Source organism: Trichechus manatus, unplaced genomic scaffold (genome assembly GCF_000243295.1).
Source record: "Trichechus manatus latirostris isolate Lorelei unplaced genomic scaffold, TriManLat1.0 scaffold00057, whole genome shotgun sequence".
Classification (NCBI taxonomy): domain Eukaryota; kingdom Metazoa; phylum Chordata; class Mammalia; order Sirenia; family Trichechidae; genus Trichechus; species Trichechus manatus.
The window spans coordinates 939,422-961,842 of record NW_004443993.1 but is presented as its reverse complement, the minus strand read 5'-3'; the positions used below and the strand labels follow the sequence as shown (position 1 = coordinate 961,842).

The window sequence follows — 22,421 nt, the reverse complement described above, 5'->3', positions numbered from 1 at the left end:
TCCCGGCAAACTCCATCTTTCTATATTAGGCAACTGCCGCTACCTGTAAGTGGGAGAGACCAAAATGTTTTTGCTTTTATGGTGTCAAAAACCTAAATGCTTAGAGAAACACCAAAAATTAGTGTAACAGAATATATTTATTGTGAGTAGATACGATTCAAGTTGGGTAGCTTCAACCTGAGTATCGGGAAGGTGCTCCAAAGAGGGGACAGTGAAAGCGTGTAATATAGGTCATTGCTACGTTAATTTCTCAGATGATAACATTGAAGCAGTGTCCCTCAATTACAGAAACAGAATCACCAAAGACATACCATACATCCTAAAACACAGCCTCTAGTCAGACCCTGGAGTTCCTGCTTCTCGAAGCTAGCTGCACGTAGATAATTTTCCAAAAGAACCCAATGCCTAAGGCCAAATTCTCCGCTAAGCTTCTTACTAAGCTACTGTCTGACCTGAAGGTGGTTCCAGGGAACCAGTTCCTTCAAGGTTCAAAAAGACACCTAAGGGCTGATGGCCTAGATAGGTCATGCCAGTTGCTAGAACCCAGAAATCTGGATTCTAAGAAAATCTAACTGATCTTGTCTATGGCGAAGGCCAATGGCTGATATTTAAATTCTATTCTATGGCTGTACCCGTGAATTTGGGCAGTTTATGCAGAAAAATGGCAAGCTTGTTGATGCGATCACTCTGGGCACTGTCATCCTGGAGGTAGGTCCCCCTCATGCTCTTCCCCTGGCACACACGCATATGTGCATTCACACAGAGAGAGAGACACACACACACATACACACATAATACACCTTGATGTACTCCATTTTCTTGGAGATCATACGTTTTAAAAAGATCTTCTAGATATATAAGGAAGGAGGCAAAGCAGGTGGAGAAATAAATTACGACTATCTCAACACACCCTAAGTTCTGTTATTAAGGAAATATTTGAGTGGTTATTCTGTTATTTCTACAGTGATATTTAAATGTTCTCCTAATAGCTCGATACCAGTTACTAGTTGCCATGAAGTCAACTCTGACTCATGTCATATGTGTCAGAGTAGAACTGTGCTCCATAGGTTTTAATGGCTGATTTTTCTGAAGTGGATTGCCAGGCCTTTCCTGAGAGGTACCTTTTGGTTAGTAGACCAGTGTGTTAACCACTTATACTACCCTGACACTCCTAATGGAAACCTTGGTAGTGTAGTGGTTAAGAGCTACGGCTGCTAACCAAAAGGTTGGCAGTTCGAATCTGCCATGCACTCCTTGGAAACTCTATGGGACAGTTCTGCTCATTCCTATAGGGTGGCTATGAGTTGGAATTGACTCGATGGCAACGGGTTTTGGTTTTTGAAATAGCTAATAGCTCTATAGCACCACTTTAAGGGAAGCTTTTCAATGTTTTCTAGAGACTTTGAACAATTATTGATGGATTACACTTGTTTCCTGCATTCAGCAAATGTCTCACGTTTATAATTCACTGTATGCCTGCACAATTCTGTCTTTTCGCATCAATGCAGTGAGTGTATGTTGGGGCAGCTGGAGGGTGTTTGTCCCAACTTCATTTACTCACTGGTGGGCTGAGCGGTGACTTTGGGGCACGAGGGCACATTCGGATATGTCTATGTGTCTGGCGGGGAAATGCCGGAGTCGGTAAGCTGCCCCACAGGGCAGCCTCCGGGCCAGCCAGCCCCCGACTGCCTCTTACCTGTCTAGCTCATAGGGCCGTACTTGCGCCCATGGCCGCCGGGGGGCGCTCAAGGCAGGGACCTGGGCCACAGTCCCGCAGGGCGCACAGGCTCCTCCTTTCCCACCACTTCCCGCCTGGGGCTGCGCCCCTGCAACCAGAGGCTCCGCACACTCCAGTCCAGCTCTGCCCCTCAATTTTCTGCCTTCTTTCTGCCATCACTTTCCCGTCCTTCTTCTCACCCATTGACTGACCTTCCTTGGCATCTGTTTCCATCCTCCAGTCCTCCTTTATGCTCCCCCTTTTCCTGCCTTCCCTGTGACCACATTTTCCCAGCCCTCCTTTGCCCTCCCCGTGTTACCCCCTCCTTTGCGCTCCCTATTTTCTCGCCTTCTTTTTTCACCCCCATTTTCGGGCCCTCAGCCTCTTGCTCTGAGGCTCCTTCTTTCAAATGACTTTTAGAGAAAGATGTCGACAGTGGCGTCACTAAGAGGATGCAGGGGTGCAGACCGCACCGGGTGACACTGTCAGAGGGAGGTGACACCAAAAAGGCTGTCTATAAAATGTGCAGTGTTTCAGCAGAAATTTATTTTTTTAATAAAAATATCTCTGTACTTAGTTATAACAACAAAATTTTTAGTAAGCCCAGCTTACATGTATCAATATACCGACCAGGCTAAAACTCTATGTTAATTTATTTTTTGAACCTTCTAATGCCCTCTGGTCAGAGCTGTCATCATTACCCAATTACAATGATGTTTCGAATCAAGTGGTTTCATTTGCACTTGATAGAAGCACATGCTGTTGTTTTCATTCGGCCGGTGTTTTTATAGTCACTGGTTTTGTCAACTTTTTTTGTGTGTTTTAGCTACAATATTGTGGGAATTAGCATGAGGGGGGTGATACCATGAGTTACCACACTGGGTGACACCAACCTTAGTGACGTCCCTGGATGTGGAAGGACACACTCTTGGCTGTGAACGCAGTGGTGGTCCATGTAGGAGATAGGCCTCTGGGAGCATCTTGTCTGGTTCTACATGTTCCAAGAAGCAGAGTATTTGACAAACGTTGCTGTTGTTAGTGGCCCATGACTCCAACTCATGTCGACCCCATGTGGGCAAAATAGAACTGCACTCCATAAGGAAGCAGATTGCCAGTCCTTTCTTCCTGGCACCTCTGGGTGGGTTCGAATCAGCAACTCTTTGGCTATTAGTCAAGCACTTAAACGTTTGTGCCACCCAGGGACACCTTTGACAAACATTAAATCAATTAATTAAAATGTGAGCTATTTTCTCCCCTTGAGTGGGGCCTGAGGTCACGGCAGATTCTGAAAGCCTTGAGCACTCCAGGACATGGACACAGATCCACCCCAGCCCAGGGCTGCACGGAGGGGAGACTGGTCTGTGGTAGGGTAGACTCATTATGAGAAGGCAGGGGCAAGGTGGGTTAGCAGCTGCAGGAGCTGGGCCTGGGGGCCCTCAGTGCCTTGCGCACCTTTTTTTTTTTTTTTTTTTGGCCCCAAAACTCTTGCTAGGCCTGTGCCATCATCAGGAAAAGCCCAGAGGCTGATGATACATGGCCTCAAGGACAGTCACTTCACCAGCTGTGGCCGAGCAGGCCTCAGAGGGACAAGGACAGGCTCACTCGAGGGGGGATTTACAGGTTCCCACCCTCATGTTACTCCTGAGGCTTCAAGCCCAGCCTAGGGTGGGCTTCCTGTGTGGCCTCAGCTGGTCCCCTGGCCTCTCTGAGGCGTGCGAGAAGGATGAGCCAAGTGAGCTAATGTGTGGGGCGGGGCTTGGGGGGGCCATGGCTTGTAGCTAGATTCCTGCTTCATGAATCTTCTTTTTTTTTTTGTAATTTTTAGAACTAATTCATTTTATTTGTTGTTGTTAAGAATATACACAGCAGAACCTACACCAATTCAACAGTTTCTACAATTCAGCGATACCGATCACAGTCTTTGAGTTGCGCAACCATTCTCACCCTCCTTCTCCGAGTTGTTTCTTCGCCGTTGACAGAAACTCACTGGCCCCAGGTTCTAGGTTTCTTATCTAACCTTTCGAGTTGCTGTTGTCAATTTGGTTCATGGAAACTCTTCATTCATTCATTCTGCGCCAGTTTCTTGAACACCTACTGTGTGCCAGGCCCTGGGGACACAGCTGTGAATAGGACAGCCCAGGGCCCTGCCCTAGGGGGAGGCGTCAACCATACTAAGCACTATGTCACAGAGCCCTGGTGGCATCTAGGTGCTCCCGGGATGGGGGTGATGTATCATACCTTTTCTCTTCACCCGGTGGGGCCTATTTGGAGGGTGAAGCGTGACCAGGGGCAGTTTGGGACACCTGCTTCACTGGCCCAGTGAGCCCTACTCCAGCGTCTGATTGTGATGTGACAAAGGCTAATGACTGAAGGGTGGCAGCCGCTGGGCCCCCTCCCTGGCAGAGGGTCAGGCAGCCAGGAAAGAGAGGGGCAGGGCAAGTCAGCTTTAGCGCTCCCCGCCCCAGGCCTCTGCCATCTTGGGAAACAGTGGCCCAGAGTTCTAAGAAGATGCTAACTTAAACGCCTTCCGGGGCACCCCGGTCTTGTCAACATGGCTGAAATGCACACTCCGTATTCTTCCTTGAAGAAGCTATTATTTTTCCTCAACGGCCTCGTGGGTGTAAGTATGTCACAACCCTCGGTCCCACAGCTTCGCAGCCCTTCCTCCACGACTGGTTCCCTCAAAGACAGAAATAAGTTGATCCAAATTCTTTGGCCTCCCAGATCTGTGGTCCCCAGGGCAGCAGGAAGGATGTAGGGCAGACTGCCGAGGACACGCTGGAAACAGGTTTAGACTCCAGCGGCCCGGAGCCGGTCAAACAGCGCAGACGAGCGGGATCCAGGGGCTCCTGGCTCAAAGTCAAATCCTGCAGAAAACAGGATGCTTGGGGAGGGCTGGAGGGGGTGTTCACTTTCATTTTCATTTTGATCTGTTAAATTTTTCAAAACATTTCTTTTTCTTACTGTAAAAAGAACTTGAAAGAGCATTGTTAAAGAAGGAATTGCTTTCGTTCTCTAACGGTCTAAGGAAAGGCTTCGAGGAAAGAGAAGGAAATGAAATATCACTCCTAATCCTGTCACCTGGCTGTAACATTCTGATGGGGACATTAAATGAGGCTTATGCCTGCCTGCCATGGCATTGCCACGTTTCATATGATTAACTTTATTAATTATCTGATAAATATTTTCTTATGTTATAGCTTTGTTATATAAATAATTTAAATGACATGTTATATATTATTATAATTTATTACCTTCAATATCATCATTATATCCTTCCAGACTTTTCTGGAAAAAGAAAAGCAAAAAAAGCATGGGATGATATTGCTTTACACTTCACTTTTTAAAACTTACTGTTTTTGTTTTTTAATAATTTGTTGTGTTTTGTTGCTGTTGTTGAGAATATACACAGCAAAACACACTAATTCAACAGTTTATACATGTACAATTCAATGACATTGATTACATTCTTTGAGTTGTGCAACCGTTCTCACCCTCTTTTCTGAGTTGTTCCTCCCCCATTAATATAAACTCACTGCCCCCTAAGTTTCCTATCTCAACTTTTGAGTTGCTGTTGTCAGTTTGATCCCATATAGATACATCTTAAAAGAGTACAATGCTCAAGGCAGACATTCTTTATTATTTAAGCTAAACTATTGTTTGTTTTTAAGAAGACTTTGGGGGATATTTTTGGTTTAAGATTTAAAGATTATCTGAGGGCAATAGCTTTGGGGGTTCATCCAGTCTCCATGGCTCCAGAAAATCTAGATTCCATGAGAATTTGAAATTCTGTTCTGCATTTAAAACTTATTAAGTTTTAATAAACATTCTCCTACAACAAGGATCAGCAAACTACAGCCTTGTCTGTTTTTATAAAAGATAGAGAGTTATTGGAACACAGCCACACCCACTTGTTACATAGGGTCTATAGCTGCCTTGGAGCTACAGTGGCAGAGCTGAGTAATTTCAACAGAGAACTTACAGCCTTCACAGCCAACAACATTTACTATCTGGAGTTTTTTCAGAAAAAAATTGCCCATGCCTGTTCTATGGCATCATTTTAAATAACTGCCTAGAATCCCATTGCCCAGATGTGCCATGATTTACCTACCCAGTCTGTAGTGTTGGTTGCTTCTGTTATTTTTGAGGTTTTGTTCTTTTAAACAATGCTACAACAAACATCCTTGGGCATCCTGGTACTGAGGCACACCCACGATTATTTTCTTTAGGATAAATCTCTAGAAATGGAATTTCTGAGTAGAGGGTTTACTTTGAAAGGTAAAACCTTTAGGATTTTAAATATTAATTGCAAAGCTCCCACTACCCCCAACACAAAAATAATTGTTGCCCATCAGCAGTTTATGAGAATGTTTTACCACATCTTCACCAACTCCGTCCAGTTATTATCATTTTTTAAGCACTTGTGCTGGTTTTATTGGCCTTTGTTCTATCCTCCTCCCCCTCGAGAGCTCTGTTTGTATGCAACTAACAGACTATTTCTCCTTTCTAATTTCTGTTCCTAGATGTCCGGCGTGCTCCTCATTGGCCTGGGCACCTGGGTCAATGGAGGGTCCGCCCTGACGAGGGTCCTTGGGTTGTCCTCTGCATACCTCCTTCACATTGGCTACCTGTGTTTGGCGATGGGGTGTATCACGGTGCTGCTTGGCTTTGCTGGGTGGTATGGAGCTACTAAAGAAAACAGAGGCATTCTTTTGTTTGTAAGTTTCATCTGCACACAGACCCCAAAACTCCCCCCTCACATATGAATCTTTCATTGCCAATGTGCAAACACCTTCCACTCTCCCCTATTCTTAACTTTGCTTATAGTGCATCAGATGTATCTATCTTTTCCTTTATGACGTGTCTTGTTTGGAACACCTTCCCTACCCAAGGTCATAAATATATTGTCCTAGGATTTCTTCCTATAACTTTAAATCCTGCTTTCTCATTTTTAGCTCTTTAGCCTTTGGAAGATGAATTGTGTGTGTGGTGTGAGGCAGGGATCTAATTTGATTTTTTTCCCAGTCGGGTGTTGTATTGTCTTACTTACTGATTGGCCCATCTGGTCCTCCTCTGTCTGTACTGGTTTCCATTATGCTTGGGTCTGTTCTAGGTGTGTTGCTCTGTTCCATTGGCCCATTTGTCTGTTCCTCACTGCAAAGATAGGGAACAATCCACAAGACCACCTTTCCTTCTGACACAAAGTCTAAGTTCAACGGTGCCCAAGACCACCTTCACTAGAAGGGCTCACTGAACTCAGCAGAGCTGTTATGCTCACAGTTAAGGTTTATTACAGTGAAAGGATACAGATTAAAATCAGCCAAGGGAAGAGGTGCACAGGGCAGAGTCCAGGAACTTTCCACACATGGCACTCCCAGTTGTCCTCTCCTCCTGAAGTCATGGACACTGCTAGCTTTCCTAGTAACAATGTGTAACAATATGCATGGAGTATTGCCAACCAGGAAATGTCACCCGAGCCTTGGTGGCCAGAGTTTTATCGGGGTTTGGTCATGAAGATGCTTATGTAGCTGACCACAGTCTAGAGCCCCACTGGAGGCTGAGGTGTTACTGCGTGGCCCAAAGCCCCTACCATAAATCACACTGTTAGACTATCTGGGTAGCCCAAAGCCCCCAGGTAAACAAAGACACTCTTATCTGGCATGACATTCCACAGGTGGAAAGATGACCACCTTCCAGGAGCTGAGGGCAGAGGCCAGACTTCTTTTTGGGCAAGGTTAAGTTCTTTACTACATACTCACTAATACAGCAGTGTTGTAATCACCATACAATGTCTCAGATATGTGGGGTATGAAGATTTCCAGCATGATCATGCAGATAGCACGTCACAGATTTTAAAGGTCCTATACACATTCTCGCAGTGGTTAAGAGCTCGGCTGCTAACCAAAAGGGCGCCAGTACGAATCCACCAGGTCCTCCTTGGAAACCCTATGGGGCAGTTCTACTCTGTTCTGTAGGGTCGCTATGAGTCAGAATCGACTCAACAGCAATGAGTTTGGATTTGTTTTTTCATACACATGCTCACATACAGTCATGGCTAAATATCTCCCCAAAGTCCATCTCCCAGCTCCCTCATTCCCATTTCCCTTTCTCTATTAAGTGGGCCCCTTAGAATCTTGTTGTTCCAGTGGATTACCCTGCCCCAGATTTAAACTGTCTCCAGCATCTTTTGTTTTCCTTTCTCCACTGCTACAAAACTCCATTTTTCTCAAGGATTCAGGGAGATCCTTACGCTAGTCATCTCCCAGATCATAGAAGATCCTGACCATAAAAATCACACCTGTCCCATCCTCCTTCTCCATCAAGCTCATCATCTATCAATTTCTTTCTTCATTAGTTCAAAAAATATTTATTGTGCCTGCAAAATTTCATTTCATCTTTGAAATGATGCAGACACTATTTTATCTATACCTTAACTTGGAGTAATCCAAGACTCCTCTCTTTCTCACCCCACCTTCAATCCATTGGCAGATTCCATCAGCTTTACCCTCAGTATCTGTCCCTCAGTGACATTTAAGACCTTACTCAGAAAAGCAAAGCCGTGGAGGGCTGTGAGCAGAGGAGGGACGTGCCCTGACTCAGGAGTGCACAGGAGCCGTCTGTCCCCTGTGGCAAGGGCAGTCTGTGGGCAGGGATGGGCAGGACAGGAGCCAGGATGGGGACAGAGGGGCTGCACTGGTCCAGGTGGGAGATGATGGGCTGGACCGGGGAGGTGGTGGTGGAGGTGGTGAGGAGTGGGTAGATTCAGGATGGATCTGAAGCTGGAGCCGACAGGACCTGCTGGCAGCTTATAATCTGATACATGAGCCACTTGTCTGGGGTCCCACAACTACTAAGCTCTGAGCTGATGTTTGCCCCAGTAGGCTGTGGGGACCCAGGTGTGGGAACTCCATGTCAAAGTGGGATAGACTCAGTCCTTGGCCAGTCTGGTGACCCAGAGCTTATTTCTTTTAACAGCAGAAGCCTAAATTATCAAACAGATTTTAATAATAGTAATACAGGAGCTATATGGATAGGGATGGACGACAGGGGGGAGGAGAGCTGAACTTGCTTTGCCCCTTGTGGTCTCAAGAGGCTCCACAGAACCCACTGAGACCACCTGGGCTGGCCCCACACCCCATTGTTGTTGTTGTTAGGTGCCCTTGAGTCTAGTTCAACTCACAGCGACACTGTGTACAACAGAAGGAAACATCGCCCGGTCCTGTGCCATCCGCACAATTGTTACATTTGAGCCCACTGTTGCAGCCACTGTGTAGTTGTATTTTGAGTGCCTTCCAACCTGAGGGGCTCATCTTTCAGCATTATATCAAACCATGTTCCACTGCTATCCGTAAGTTTTTCACTGGCTAATTTTTTAGGAAGTAGATTGCCAGGTCCTTCTTCCTAGTCTGTCTTAGTCTGGAAGGTCTGCGGAGACCTGTCTATCATGGGTGACCCTGCTGGTATTTGAAATACTGGTGGCATAGCTTCCAGTGTCCCAGCAACACAAAAGCCACCACAGTGCAACAAACCGATAGACGAGTGGTGGTCCCCCCATTGTACAGATGGGGAAACTGAGGCCCAGAGAGGGAAGTGGTTTCTCAGTGATGTGGAACTTCAAGACCTTCCTCTGCTTGCCAGATTTCCCATGGCTTTCCACCGTGCATGTGGAAGTTATCAGACAAATAAGCCAGCAGATGTTGATCTCTTGGCTCTGGCCCCCACCAACCTCAAATCTCCTCCTCAGTCCCTTTGTCACCACCCCCATTTGCGTGTCTGTGTTTCTTGTCTCTGCTCCTCCTCCCTGCTTCTTCCTTGGCCCCTGCCCCCTACACACACCACCTCTACTTCCCCTGAGATCCCCTGTAGGCCTCTCGGACACCCAGTAGGTGCAGGGCATGAAGTGGGGCCCAGCTAGTGACTCCTAGGAATATCCCCCCCGCCAGCACCCTCGACCTCCCCACCTTCAGGAAAGCGACACTTGCAAGAAATACAAGTTATCAGCCCACCCAACACCTGAGGCGTGAGTTCTTCCACACCCAGACACCCTGTGTCCCCATACCTCTCTGCGTTTTCCAGTGTTTCCTGTCCCTGGTTGTCATCGTCCTTGTGGAAATCACAGTCGCCACAGTGATCCTTGCTTTCTTCCCAATTGTAAGTACAGTGTGGTTGCTCCCATTCAGCTTTAGAAATAAATAGAACCTGCTCCTCCCCCGGGGAGGCAACTCTACTCCACTCCCACTTATGGAGATCCATGATGCAGGGACCCAGGGGTCTTTTGGAGGGGGAGGTGCCTCCAGAGATGGGTGAAAAGCTGAAAACCTCAGCACTCCCTTCAGAAGGACTCAGGAAACCTGCCATGTTAATTTAGACCATCTCTCCTGCTTTTGAGTCCCTGGGTGGAGCAAACGGTTAACTCGCTTGGCTGCTAACCAGAAGGTTTGGCGTTTGAGTCCACCCAGAGGCATCTTGGAAGAAAGACCTGGGGATCTAATTCTCAGCCACTGAAAACCCACAGACCCAGTTCCACTCTGACACACTGGGGGTCGCCATGAGTCAAAAGCGCCTTGATGGCAAGTGGTTTCTCCTGCGTTTGGTGTGGAAGGAAAAGTAATGGGAAAAGCGTGTGAGCATCGTTGTTTTGAAACATGCTCCTCAAGGTGGGCTACTGGGCAAAAAAGTCTGCTGAAGTGACACTTTGACCCAATAATCCCATCTCTGGGAACTCTCCAAGGAGGTGCTTGTGCACATGCAGAATGACATTCACACCAGGGTGTGCCTTGAAGCACTGTTTTGTGAGAGCAAGAGACTGGAAACAGCCTAGTAGGCACCAACAGGGACTGGTTAAATGAGAACACAGCCACGCAGTGGAAGCAAGGAAGGAGGCAGCTCTCCATGAATGAGACGGACAGGACTCCAGGATGGAGCGCTGGCCTTGTTCCCATTTCCACGGAGGCAGGCCATGGGACAGGATTCGAAGGCACATGGTTTATCTAGAAGGTGATTCCAGGAGGCACTTGTAGGGGACAGAGGGAGTGAGGCAGGGAAGGGAAGGCAGCCAATAAGAAATAAACACTGTGGGCCACTGGGCCAAGTCTCTCTGGGGACCTCTGGGATGCAGCACAGAACACGCACCTCAGTTATCTCACCTGAGGGGCAATGGAGCTGGGGTATTGATCCACCAACTCCCAGCAGTCCTTAGCTGAGGGCTGCTCCTAGGGGGCAAGTGGGCTCACAGGCCACAGAGAACCCTCAGTTGGTGACAGATGGAAGCCAGGCCAGTGTGCACAGGAATGGGCCACCAATAGACAGGGCACCAACACCATCTGCTACTAGTGTTGAGTGAGAAACGCAAGGTGCCTGTTATGGATTGAATGGTGTCCCCCAAAAATATGTGTCAACCTGGCTAGGCCATGATTCCCAGTATTGTGTGGTTGTCCTCCATTTTATCATCTGATGTAATTTTCCTATGCATTTTAAATCTTAACCTCTAAGATGGATTAGAGGCAGGATTAGAAGCAGTTATGTTAATGAGGCAGGACACAATCTATAGGATTGGGTTGTATCTTGAGTCAATCTCTTTTGAGATATAAAAGAGAGAAGTGAGTAGAGAGGAGAGGGACCTCATCACCATTAAGCAAGAAGAGCCAGGAACGGGGTATGTCCTTTGGACCCAGGGTCCCTGAGCTGAGAAGCTCCTAGACCAGCAGAAGATTGATGACAAGGACCTTCCCCCAGAGCCGATAGAGCGAGAAAGCATTTCCCTGGAGCTGACGCCCTGAATTTGGACTTCTAGCCTCCTAGGCTGTGAGAGAATAAATTTCTCTTTACTAAAGCCATCCACTTGTGGTATTTCTGTTATAGCAGCACTAGATAACTAAGACAGTGCCAAACAATGTAAAAAACAGTTGCTGTTGAATTGCTTCTAACTCATGGCACTCCCATATACATCAGTAGAACTCTGCTCCATAGGGTTTTCAGTGGCTGATTTTTCAGAAGTAGATTGCCAGGCCTTTTTTCCTAGGCGCCTCTGGGTGGACTCGAACCATCAACCTTTCTGTAGCAGCTGAGTACATTAACTGTCTGCACCACCCAGGGACTCCGCAGAACGATGAGAGTAGTACAAGACAAGGAGAAAAATAATGAAAATATGCTTTGCTTTGACACACATAGAATCTCTCTTTTGGGGCAAAGGAAATGGTAACAGCCACTGCCGTGGAGTGGGAGGAACTTTTCGGCTGGAAGAAAAAGGTGGGAGGGAGACTTTTCATGGTCTAGCCTTCTGTGCTTTTAAAATTTCAAACCATGTGACTATATTACCTCTTCAGAAAAAAAAATTTTTTTAAAAAACCCTTTATTTAAAAAACAGGAAATTAAATTTGCCCTTTATGTGCAGAGAGAGTCAGTTGCTAAAGATGATATTCAATTCCTTAATCAAGTTACAGCCAAACCGTGGGCATAGCAGGCATGTGGGCGATTCAAAAGAGCAGATGATTCAAAACCGTTTGTGATGGGAACGACCAGATGTGCTTGGCTCAAGTCCCTGCGCCTGTCTCGGGGGCGCTGGTGGCCTGAGTTTGTTCTCCTCTTGTGGAGACCATGGGCTAACAGCAGGAAAAGTGACGGAAACAGAAGGGAAGCCCGGGCTTCCCAGATCTCCCTCAGGAATCTCAGCAAAATGAGTTACCCTTGTCATTGAGATGTCATTGAATTGCTTCCTGGTTCTTCTTTGAGGTTCAAGACATGGCCTTCGAGCACATCCTCATGACCCTGAGGAAGAATTACAGGGGTTACAACGAGCCAGATGACTATTCCACAGAATGGAACTCTGCCATGGCGAAGGTGAGACTCCATCTTGATCCTGGTGTTTAAGGGGCCGCTCCACCTAGACTGTCATCTCAGCCCGTGGGGTAGGCAGTTGACTGGGAGGGCTTGGAAGAGACAGAGCTGTTGCCCGTTTCTGGGTGTGTTTAGCATCAGAATCATGGCCCAGGATCTGCTGTGGAATTGTGCTCAGGCCTGGGAGGCACACGATGGGCTACGATGCTTGTCCTCATCCTGGGTTTGGCTTCTCAAGCTTGAGCTGGTAGAGCACGCCAATCATTCATTCACACAGTCCTTCAGCTAATATTTATTGAACACCTACCACATGCTAGGCACTGTGCAGGGTGCTGGGGAGTCAGCAGGGCCGAAAACAAAATTCTTGCCCTTGTGTTTCTGACACTGGAGTGGGGGAGATAGACAAGAGACCAGTAACTAAGCATTATTGTCAGGGCTAATACGTGCTATGAAGAAAGACAAATGCTCGAAAGTACTATTTGTCAACTATTTTTACCACACAGGAGGATGACATTAAGGAGCCCTGGTGGCACAGTTGTTAAGTGGTCAGCTGCTAACCAGAAGGTCAGTGGTTCAAAGCCACCAGCCTCTCAGCAGGAGAAAGACGTAGCAGTCTGCTTCTGTAGGGATTACAGTCTTGGAAACTCTATGGGCCGTTCTACTCTTACCAATAGGCCACTATGAGTCAGAGTCGACTTACTGGCAACGAGCTTTGGTTCTTTTTTGGTTTGGGTTGATCTTTACTGGCCCCCTTCTTATTAGTTGGGGGTCATGTGATGAATTCTGACCAATGAGCTGTGAGCAGAAGGATGTGTGTCAGTGCTAGACCCTCCAGAGCTCTCTTTCCTTTGTCACAGCAATGGCAACATTCTAGATGGTGACTGCTCCATCAGCATGGGTCCCTGAGTGACTTGGATAAGCAGAGTTCTCTTGTCAAGTCATGATGGGCATGTAGTGTGAATGAGATATAAACCACTGAGACTGAGGGGCTGTTTGTCACTGCCGCATACCTTAGCCCAGACTGACTGATAGAAGGGCTGTGGCTAATTTAGAAAGTGGGGCCAGGGTAGGCCTTTCTGAAGAGGGACATTTGAATAGAAATCTGAATGAATTGAGGGAGGGAGCCATACAGAAATCTGAGGCAAGAACATTCCAGAAAGAGGGAAGAGCCTGCATAAAAAAGGCTCTGAGGCTGCAGCTTTTGTTAAGTATGTTTGAGAAAAGCTGAGGAGACCAGTGCAGCTGAAGCCCAGGGAGTCCAGGGAAGCGTGAGGAGAGATTAGGGCGGGGAGGTGGCAGAAGCAGAGTGTTGGGGCCTTGCGGGCCACGGTGAGGAGTGAGATGGGAGCATGGAGGGTTCTGAGCCACCATGAGATGGCATAGAGAGGCTAATTTAGCACAGGGCCTGGAATGTTGTGACAGATCACTCAGCAGTAGTCATGGTGACCGTGATTTCTATTATTTTTATTATTTGAATGGAAGTCTGTAAGTGTTTCTTCTCCTCTCCCAGCTAAGGTGCTGTGGGGTGAATAATTACACAGATTTTTCTGGCTCCTCTTTTGAAATGACAAGCGGCCACACCTACCCCCGGAGCTGCTGTAAATCCATCCGGACCGCAGCCTGTGACGGGCGCAACGAGTCCAGAGATGTCATCCACCAGGAGGTAACTTGAGACTTGGTTGTACATCACCTCAGCGGACCCTGACGGCTGGTGACCTTGATAAAAATTGCTTTTTCTGTGGGGAGCCCAGCTAAGGGGGCTGGAAGAGAGAGAAATCAACTCGTGTTGGGTGTTCAGCTCATTTTGACAACGCAGTCTTGCGGAGTTAGTGTTACCATCCCCATTTTACAGATAGGGAAACTGAGGCTTAGGGAAAGGACGTGACTGGTTCAAGGTCACATGGCTTTGGCAGAGCTGGGATTTGAATCCAGGCTGGCCACACTGCCTGCCCTACCAACCCGTAACCCCTTGCCATTGAGTCAATTCCAACTCATAGTAACCCTATAGGACAGAGTAGAACTGCCCTATAGAGTTTTCAACGACAGCAGTTGGGTTCGAACTGCCGACCTTTTGGTTAGCAGCCAAGTTTTTAACCACTGCACCACCAGGGCTCCACCTGCCCTACCAAATTAAAAAACAAAACAAAACAAAACCTGTCGCCGTTGAGTCGATTCCAACTCATTGCAACCCTATAGGACAGAGTAGAACTGCCCCATAGGGTTTCCAAGGGGCGCCTGGTAGATTTGAACTCCTGACCTTTTGGTTAGCAGCTGTAGCTCTTAACCACTACACCACCAGGGTTTCCTTAAAAATGGCAGAGATAGTCATGAAAATGATCATTCTAACGATAGCAACGGCCACACGTGACCAAGCACACACTGGGTGCCAGGCCTGGTGCCAGGAGTTTCACAAGTGTCAACGTATTTACCTCAGAGGTGAAGACTATTCTTCTCCCTACTTTACAGGTAAGGAAACTGAGGCACGGAGAAGTCCCACAGCTAGGGAGCGGTGGAGCTGGTTTTCAAACCCTGCCCCCAGCTCCTCCTTAATGACCGCTGCTGGTGAATGAAAACACAGATCTTCTCTGAGGGAAGAAATATGAGTCGTTCATTCATTCATCTGTTTGACAGATACTAGATGGTTCCTGCTGGGAGCCAGTCCCCTGTGGATGATTGGCCAGGACCTCACAGATGCACAAGGGGCCGCACATTGGCCTATTGGGCCCTGACCAACCTGTCTGCCACCTCCCTGACCTCCTCTCCTCCCACTTGCCCCTCATTCACTCCATTTCAGCCTCTCTGGCCTCCTTGCTGCTGCTCCATCATACCAGGCACATGCTCTCCTCAGGGGCTTTGCACAGGTTGTTCCCTCTGCCTGGAACACTCTTCCCCCAGATGGCTTGCCACTTCACCTCTTTCAAGTCTGTGCTCAAATATCACTTCCTTGGGGAGGCTGTACCTGACACCCATCTATAAAAGAATTCCCCCACCATCACAGCCCAACCCCTTATCCTGCTCCATTTGTCTTTCTGGCACTTACCAGGAATGACATTGTTATTACTGTGTTTGCTTTCCTGTTTTCCCCACTCAAACAGCAGCTCCCTGCTCGACCAGGCAGGGATTTGGTCTGTTTTGTACACTGCTGGGTTCCTAGCACCCAGTTCAGTGCTCAGCACATGCTTAATAAATACCCACTATACAAAGTAACAACAGCAAGCTCAAGGCAGCCCAAGATTTTAGAAGCAAGAGGCACCAAGGGCTTAGAAGAGGAGGAAACTGAGTGACATCAGGAAGGGGAGCAGAGGCCCCACTGTCTGTGGGCGGCTTGTCACCTAATCTCTCTGAGCCTCAGTTTCTTCACCTGTAAAATGGAGAAAAGAATAGTACCCATCTCATGGGACTGTAGTGATAAATGAGTGAGCAAATACATGTAAAGGAATGAGAAGGTGCTGAATACATGTCAGCCCTTTTGTTGATATATAAAGAGCATCCAGAAATAACTAATAGTTACTGAATGTTGGCTATGTATCATGCCACTTCATGTAGATTCTTTCTTTTAATCCTCACAAAAATCTTGTGAGGTAGGTCCAGTTGGTCCCATTTTACAGATAGGGAAACTGAGGCACAGAGAAATATAGTGACTTATCCAATGTCACAAAGCTAGTATAACCTGGGACATCTGGCCATATTCTTAACCACCACATTTGGATGTCAGCACAGATGGGTACAGGGGAGTGAGTGGTATATTTGTTGGTGGGAGGGATGAGGAAGCCACGGAAGATGCTGGAGAAGGGCAGTCAAATGAGAAGTCATGGCCCTCATGGCTTTGTCCCCTTCTCCTCCCTGAATCCAAGAGGTATCTGGATGGCCTGAGGGATGGGGGTTGACAGGGACTCAGAGTCTACAAGCCCCTAACCAGCACCTGCCTGTTTTGAAATTCGAATCTTCAGGGCTGTTTCCTCAAGCTCATGAGAATAACCAAGATTCAGAGCTTCACCCTGAGTGGGGGTTCGCTGGGGGCAGTGGCGATACAGGTAAGACACACCCCCTCTGGGACACATCGAGCTCTTTTATTGAGCACCTACGGTGTGCCAGGCACTGTTCTGGGTGCTGGAGACGCAGAAGTGAACAAGAGAGATACAAACCCCTGCCTTGATGGAGCTGACATTTTAGTTGGGGAGATGATGATCATAAGGAAGAAAACATGATGATAGGATAGGGAAGGGAATCAGGGAGGACTTCCCTGAAGAGGTGACATTTGTACAGTGACCTGAGGAGGTGAAGGAGGAGACATGGGAGTGTATGTGGGAAGGCAGAGAGATCAGCTGGTACAAAGGCCCCGAGGCAGGAATAAATTTGGCTTATTCAAGGATCAGCAAGGAAGCCCTGTGGCTGGAACAGAGTGAGTGACGAGGGTAATAGGGGGAGGAGAGGGCAGGGTCCTGATGGGGGCAGACTGTGTAGGACCCTGTGAACTGCGGTGAGAGGTTTGGCTTTTATTCTGAGTATGGGGAGAGGCCAATAGGAGGATTTTAAGATTTATTTTTCATTCCACAAACCTTATGGAGCACCTACTGTGTGCTAGGCACTGGGGACACAGCAATTAGCAAAACAGACACAAATTTCTGCTCTCATAAAGCTGACATTTTAATCAGGAGAGACAGACAAGAAATACAATTTTTTTAAGAAAGGAAAATACATTATGTGATAGAGAATGATAAGTGTTAAGGAGAAATACAAAGCTGGGAAGAGGTAAGGAGAGGCCATTTCAAACAGGGTGGTCTCATTAATGGGCTACCTACAAAGGGAGGAAGGCAAGAGGGTTCTAAGGGCCTCAGCCCTGATTCAGGCCAGAAACACAGCTGCCTGACTCCAGGGATATGCCTTCTTCACCCAGCTAATGAGCCTGGCCTGCACTTACCTGGCGGGAGGCCTGATAGGCAAGTGCTGGGGCTCTGAACTCCAGTGCTTGTTATGTCCCTCACTAGCTCCCTGACTGAGGGCCAGGGCCTCAGTCTCCCTCCTTTGTAAAATGAGCTTCCCAGTATTTGTTGGGAAGCATTGATGAGGTCACATCATCAGGGACACATATGCCCTGCCTGCAACAAGTGTGAAGTGATTCCAGGAAGTTGTTGCATGAGCTTTATAGCAGTCCTGCCTGAGGCACGAATCACAGACAGAGGCTGAAAAAACAATTTGTTAGCTGATGAGTTCTCTATGCACCACTAAAGATGTCTGAAGATCACTCACTGTGGAAACACTATTCCCCAAGCCCTGTCTAAGGAGAGAATCTTTGCTCAGAGTTCAGCCCAGATAAGTCCCAGGGAGGAAAGAACTAACCAGTAAATCAGGGCAGTAAACGGAAGTCCTTTTCAATTAAACTGGCCCTGATTTTTACACCATCCAAACTTTCAAAAATAGAATGAAATATGGGTTGTGATGGATAGAATGAATGAAGCAATAAATATTGGGAGGATATTGCCCAGCTTTTGAAAACCTGGATTTCCTTTTTGGAAAAAGAAAAACTCTCACCCCAACCGCTAAGCTAACCAAGCAGAGACTTCAGCGGCCACACATAACAAAGAATACAGACTTTATAGTCCAGAAAAGTCCCTAAAAAAACAGCAGCAACTGCAACAACAACAAAAAACCTTGACAGGTGGGGAGGGGGGATCTGACTTCTAGAGTTTCCACATTATATTATTTAAAATGTCTAGTTTTCAACAAAAAATTACAAGACAAGCAAAGGAACAGGAAAGTATGACCCACACACAGGGTAGAAAACAGTCAGTAGAACCTTGTCTCTGAGGAAGTCCAGGTATTGAGGAACAGAAGTAAAAAAGAATGAAGAAAGATTATCAGAGCCTTGGAGACTTACAGGTTGATAGCATACCAACATATGTAGAATGGGAGTCCTAGAAGGAGAGGAGAGAGAAAAAAGAACACAAAGAATATTTGAATAAATAATGGTTGCAAACTTCCCAAATTTGATGAAAAACATTAATTTACACATCAAAGAAGCTCAATGAACATCCAAGTAGGATAAACTCAAAGAGATTCACACCTAGACACATCATATAATCAAATTTTCAAATTATTAAAATCAGAAATGAAAGAAGAAACATCACTACTGACCTTACAGAGATAAAAAGGATTAAAAGGGAATTTGTGAACAATGGTATGCCAACAAATTAGTTAACCTAAGTGAAATAGAAAAATTCATAGAAAAACAGAAACTATGATGAGGCCATCATAAGACATCACAAAAAGAAAATTGCAAATCAATATCTCCTATGAATATAGATGCAGAAATCCTAAACAAAATGCTAGCAAACTGAATCTAGCAACATATAAAAAGGATTATACAGCATGACCAAGTGGGATGTCTTCCAGGAATGCAAGATAGCATATTAATAGAATAAAGGACAAAAATGACATGATCATCTCGATAGATATGGAAAAAGCATTTGACAAAACCCAACACCATTTCATGATACAAACACTCAACAAACTAGGAATAGAAGGGAACTTCTTCAACCTGATAAAAGGCATATATGAAAAAATCCACAGCTAACAGCATGCTTAATGATGAAAGACTGGATACTTTCTCCATAAGATCAGGAACAAGGCAAGAATATCCACTCTCGCCACTTCTATTTAACATTTTACTGGAGGTTCTAGCCAGGGCAAGTAGGCAAGAAAAAGAAATAAAAGGCATCCAGATTGGAAAGGGAGAGGAAAACTATCTCTATTCACAGATAACATGGTCTTGCATATAGAAAATCCTAAGACATCCACACACACACACAGAAAAAAAACTATTGGAACTAATGAACAAATTCAACAAGGATGCAGGATATAAGATCAATATGCAAAAATCAATTGTATTTCTATACACTAGCAACTAACATTCTGAAAATGAAATTCAAACAATTCCATTTACAATATCATCAAAAATAATAAAATACTTGGGAATAAATTTAACAAAAGAAGTGCAAGACTTGAACACTGAAAACTACAAAGCATTATTGAAAGAAATTAAAGGAGACCTGAATAAATGGAGAGACATTCATGGTCACGGATTACAAGATTTAATATTGTTGAAATGGAAGTAGTCCCCAACAGGTTTAGAGATTCACTGCAATCCCTATCAAAATCCCAGGTGGCTTTTAGTGCAGAAAATGACAAGCTGATTGTAAAATTTATATAGAAATTCAAGGGACCTATAATAATAAAGAAGGATCCCTGGTGGCACAATGGTTAAGCGCCCAGCTGCTAACCGAAAGGTTAGTGGTTTGAACCCACCAGCCACTCCACAGGAGAAAGATGTGGCAGTCTGCTTCCGTAAAGATTTACAGCCTTGGAAACCCTATGGGGCAGTTCTACTCTGTCCTACAGTGTCGCTATGAGTCAGAATTGACTAGACAGCAATGGGTTTGGTTTTGGTTTATGATAATAAAAACAATCTTGAAAAAGAACAAAGTTGGAGAATTCGAATTTCCAATTTCAAAACTTACTACAAAGCAATAGTGATCAAGACAGTGTGGTACTGGCATAAGGATAGATATATAGAGATCAATGGAAAATAACTGAGAGTCCAGAAATAACCTGTACATTCACTGATTTTCAACAAGGGTGCCAAGACAATACAACGGGGAGAGAATAGTCTTTTCAACAAATAGTACTGTGATAACTGGGAAAGAATGAAGTTGGACCCCTACCTCCCACCATATATGTAAATTAACTCAAAATGGGTCATAGATCAAATGTAAGGGCTAAAACTATAGAACTCTTAGAAGAAAACATAGGGGTAAATATCTGTGACCTTGGATTTGGCAGCAAATTCTTAGAACACCCTCGTCCCCAAGGAGATCATAACAATCAGGATGCCAGCAGGAAACAGAATTGCCCCCCAGATGGCCCATTGAAGAAGCTTTCAGGCACCTACTTGGAGAGGCATGGACTGGATTAAGGGAAATAAGGAGAGATGTTGAGGTGCCCAGGGGCCAGCAACACAGCGAGCTTTCATTTCTCCTACGCCTGAAGGATCTGGGAAGGGGATAGGAAGAGCAAGAACTGAGGACGAGGGGCAGTCTGCCCACAGCTGTGGTCATGGTGGGCTCAGGGTGGACAGAAGGGAGGGAATGGGGAAGAAATACTCTGAGCCTTCTCTCCTCCCACCCTCCCATCTCCTGCTGGTGCATCCCGTTGGCCAAACCTAACAGGAAGCTAGAGGGCAGGGTAGTCTGAGAAATATAGTCTGCAGGGCCCAGGGGAAGATAGAGGGGGTAGAGGGAAGATCTGGGGGATGCAAAGGGAGAATGACTGATGTGCAATGACTGATGACAAACCATCTACCGTCTACCCACTGCTGAGATTGAAGACTACCCAAGTGGCTCCAGGCTTGGCCCTGACGGACTTTCAGCCATCTCTAAAACCCTGCCGCTTGTCTTTCTGTAACAGGATACTCTGTCCAACTCCCCCTCCTTGGATCTCTGATGTGACCCTAGTTTGGAGGTGCCTAGAGTAGGTTCAATGTTTCTTTCTTCTCCCGTTTCAGCTGCCAGGAATTCTCACCACCTTGCTGCTGTTCGCCAAGCTGGGCTGACATGCAGACCTGGGGAGCATAGGGCAGCTGGTCTGAGCTGGCTGCTGTAGAGTTTGGTCTCATTTTTATTTCTCTGTGGCTCTCATCGCTAAGGGCAGCCGATAATAAAAGATTTGGGAAACCCTGTCCATCTTGACTCTTTGCTCCTTAATTTTACTTTTCATACCAATCAAACACCTTCGTGTCATGGCACCGCCTTTTTTCTCACACAACTTTGTTGTTTTATAAAAAATTTTTTGTGTAAAACCTAAAACATTCACAAAAGTTGAGAGAAGCCATCCAAAGAAACTCCCATAAGCTCATCACCAAGATATAACAATCACCCAAGATTTTGACATATTTGTTCCATCTCTTCCCTTTTTTCCCTGGAGGAAATGTTTTATAACCAATCCCAGACAGTATGTCATTTCCCCCGCTTTCATACTTCAGTACACATCTCTTATAATAATAATATTTGTGTTTGTAGCCATAACATCATTATCACAATAAGAAAATTAACAGCCATTCCTTAGCATCACCTAACACCTGGGCCATCACCAAATTTTCCCATTTGGCTCAGAAATGTGGTTTTTTATTTGAGTTCTTTGAATCGGGATCCAAACAAGGTCCACACCATGTCTGGTTGTCATATCTCTTAAACCAAAACCAAAACCATTCCTGCTGAGTCAATTCCAACTCATAGCGACCCTATAGGACAGAGTAGAACTGCCCCATAGAATTTCCAGGGAGCAGCTGGTGGATTCAAACTGCTGACCTTTTGATTAGCAGCCGTAGCTGTTAAGCACTGTGCCACCAGGGTTCCCGTATCTCTTTGAGTCCCTTTTATTCTAGTCCAGTAGTACTCACACTGGATCCCTCCTTTGTTAGAATCCCCTGGAGGGTTGGTTAAAACGCAAGTGACCGGGCCCCACCCCCCAGAACTTCTGATGAGAGAGACCTGGAGTGGGGCCCAGGAATCTGCATTCCTAACAAGTTCCCAGGTGATATGATCTCCTGGTTGGGGGAACACACTTTGAGAACCATTGCTCCAGGTTCTTCCTCCTCTTCCTCCATCTACCTTGACTTGTTGCAGAGACAGTGTGAAATGCCCTGAGGAATGCCATACATTCTGGATGAGTTTCTCTGTGGTGTCATTTACCTTGTTCCTCTCTCCTCTGTTATTTCCTGTAAATCACTAGTTCTCATCTCCGGCTATACATTAGAATCACCTGGGAATTTTAACCCAGTACCCAAGCCTGGGCCCCATCTCCTGACCTTCTG

The 22,421-nt window shown here is 46.1% G+C and overlaps 1 protein-coding gene across 2 annotated transcripts; it reads left to right on the top strand.

The window, feature by feature from the left end:
• Window positions 1-4,268: 4,268 nt before the first annotated feature.
• TSPAN16 (tetraspanin 16) lies at window positions 4,269-21,833 on the top strand. Of its 2 annotated transcripts, XM_004378547.2 has the most exons (7): window positions 4,269-4,337; window positions 6,241-6,435; window positions 9,794-9,868; window positions 12,449-12,556; window positions 14,064-14,216; window positions 16,504-16,587; window positions 21,114-21,833. In XM_004378547.2, the coding sequence occupies exons 1-7, from the start codon at window positions 4,269-4,271 to the stop codon at window positions 21,159-21,161; spliced, it is 732 nt and encodes a 243-aa protein (XP_004378604.1). In that variant the 3' UTR covers window positions 21,162-21,833. The 2 variants fall into 2 exon arrangements, with proteins under 2 accessions (XP_004378604.1, XP_012411652.1); XM_012556198.2 differs by lacking the exon at window positions 9,794-9,868.
• Window positions 21,834-22,421: the final 588 nt, after the last annotated feature.

Excerpts from the sequence above, each read along its gene's own strand:
- TSPAN16 (XM_004378547.2), top strand. The coding sequence starts at position 4,269 with ATGGCTGAAATGCACACTCCGTATTCTTCCTTGAAGAAGCTATTATTT. Across the intron at positions 6,436-9,793 it reads ACAGAGGCATTCTTTTGTTT|TGTTTCCTGTCCCTGGTTGT; the intron begins GTAAGTTTCATC and ends TGCGTTTTCCAG. Across the intron at positions 16,588-21,113 it reads TGGGGGCAGTGGCGATACAG|CTGCCAGGAATTCTCACCAC; the intron begins GTAAGACACACC and ends CTCCCGTTTCAG.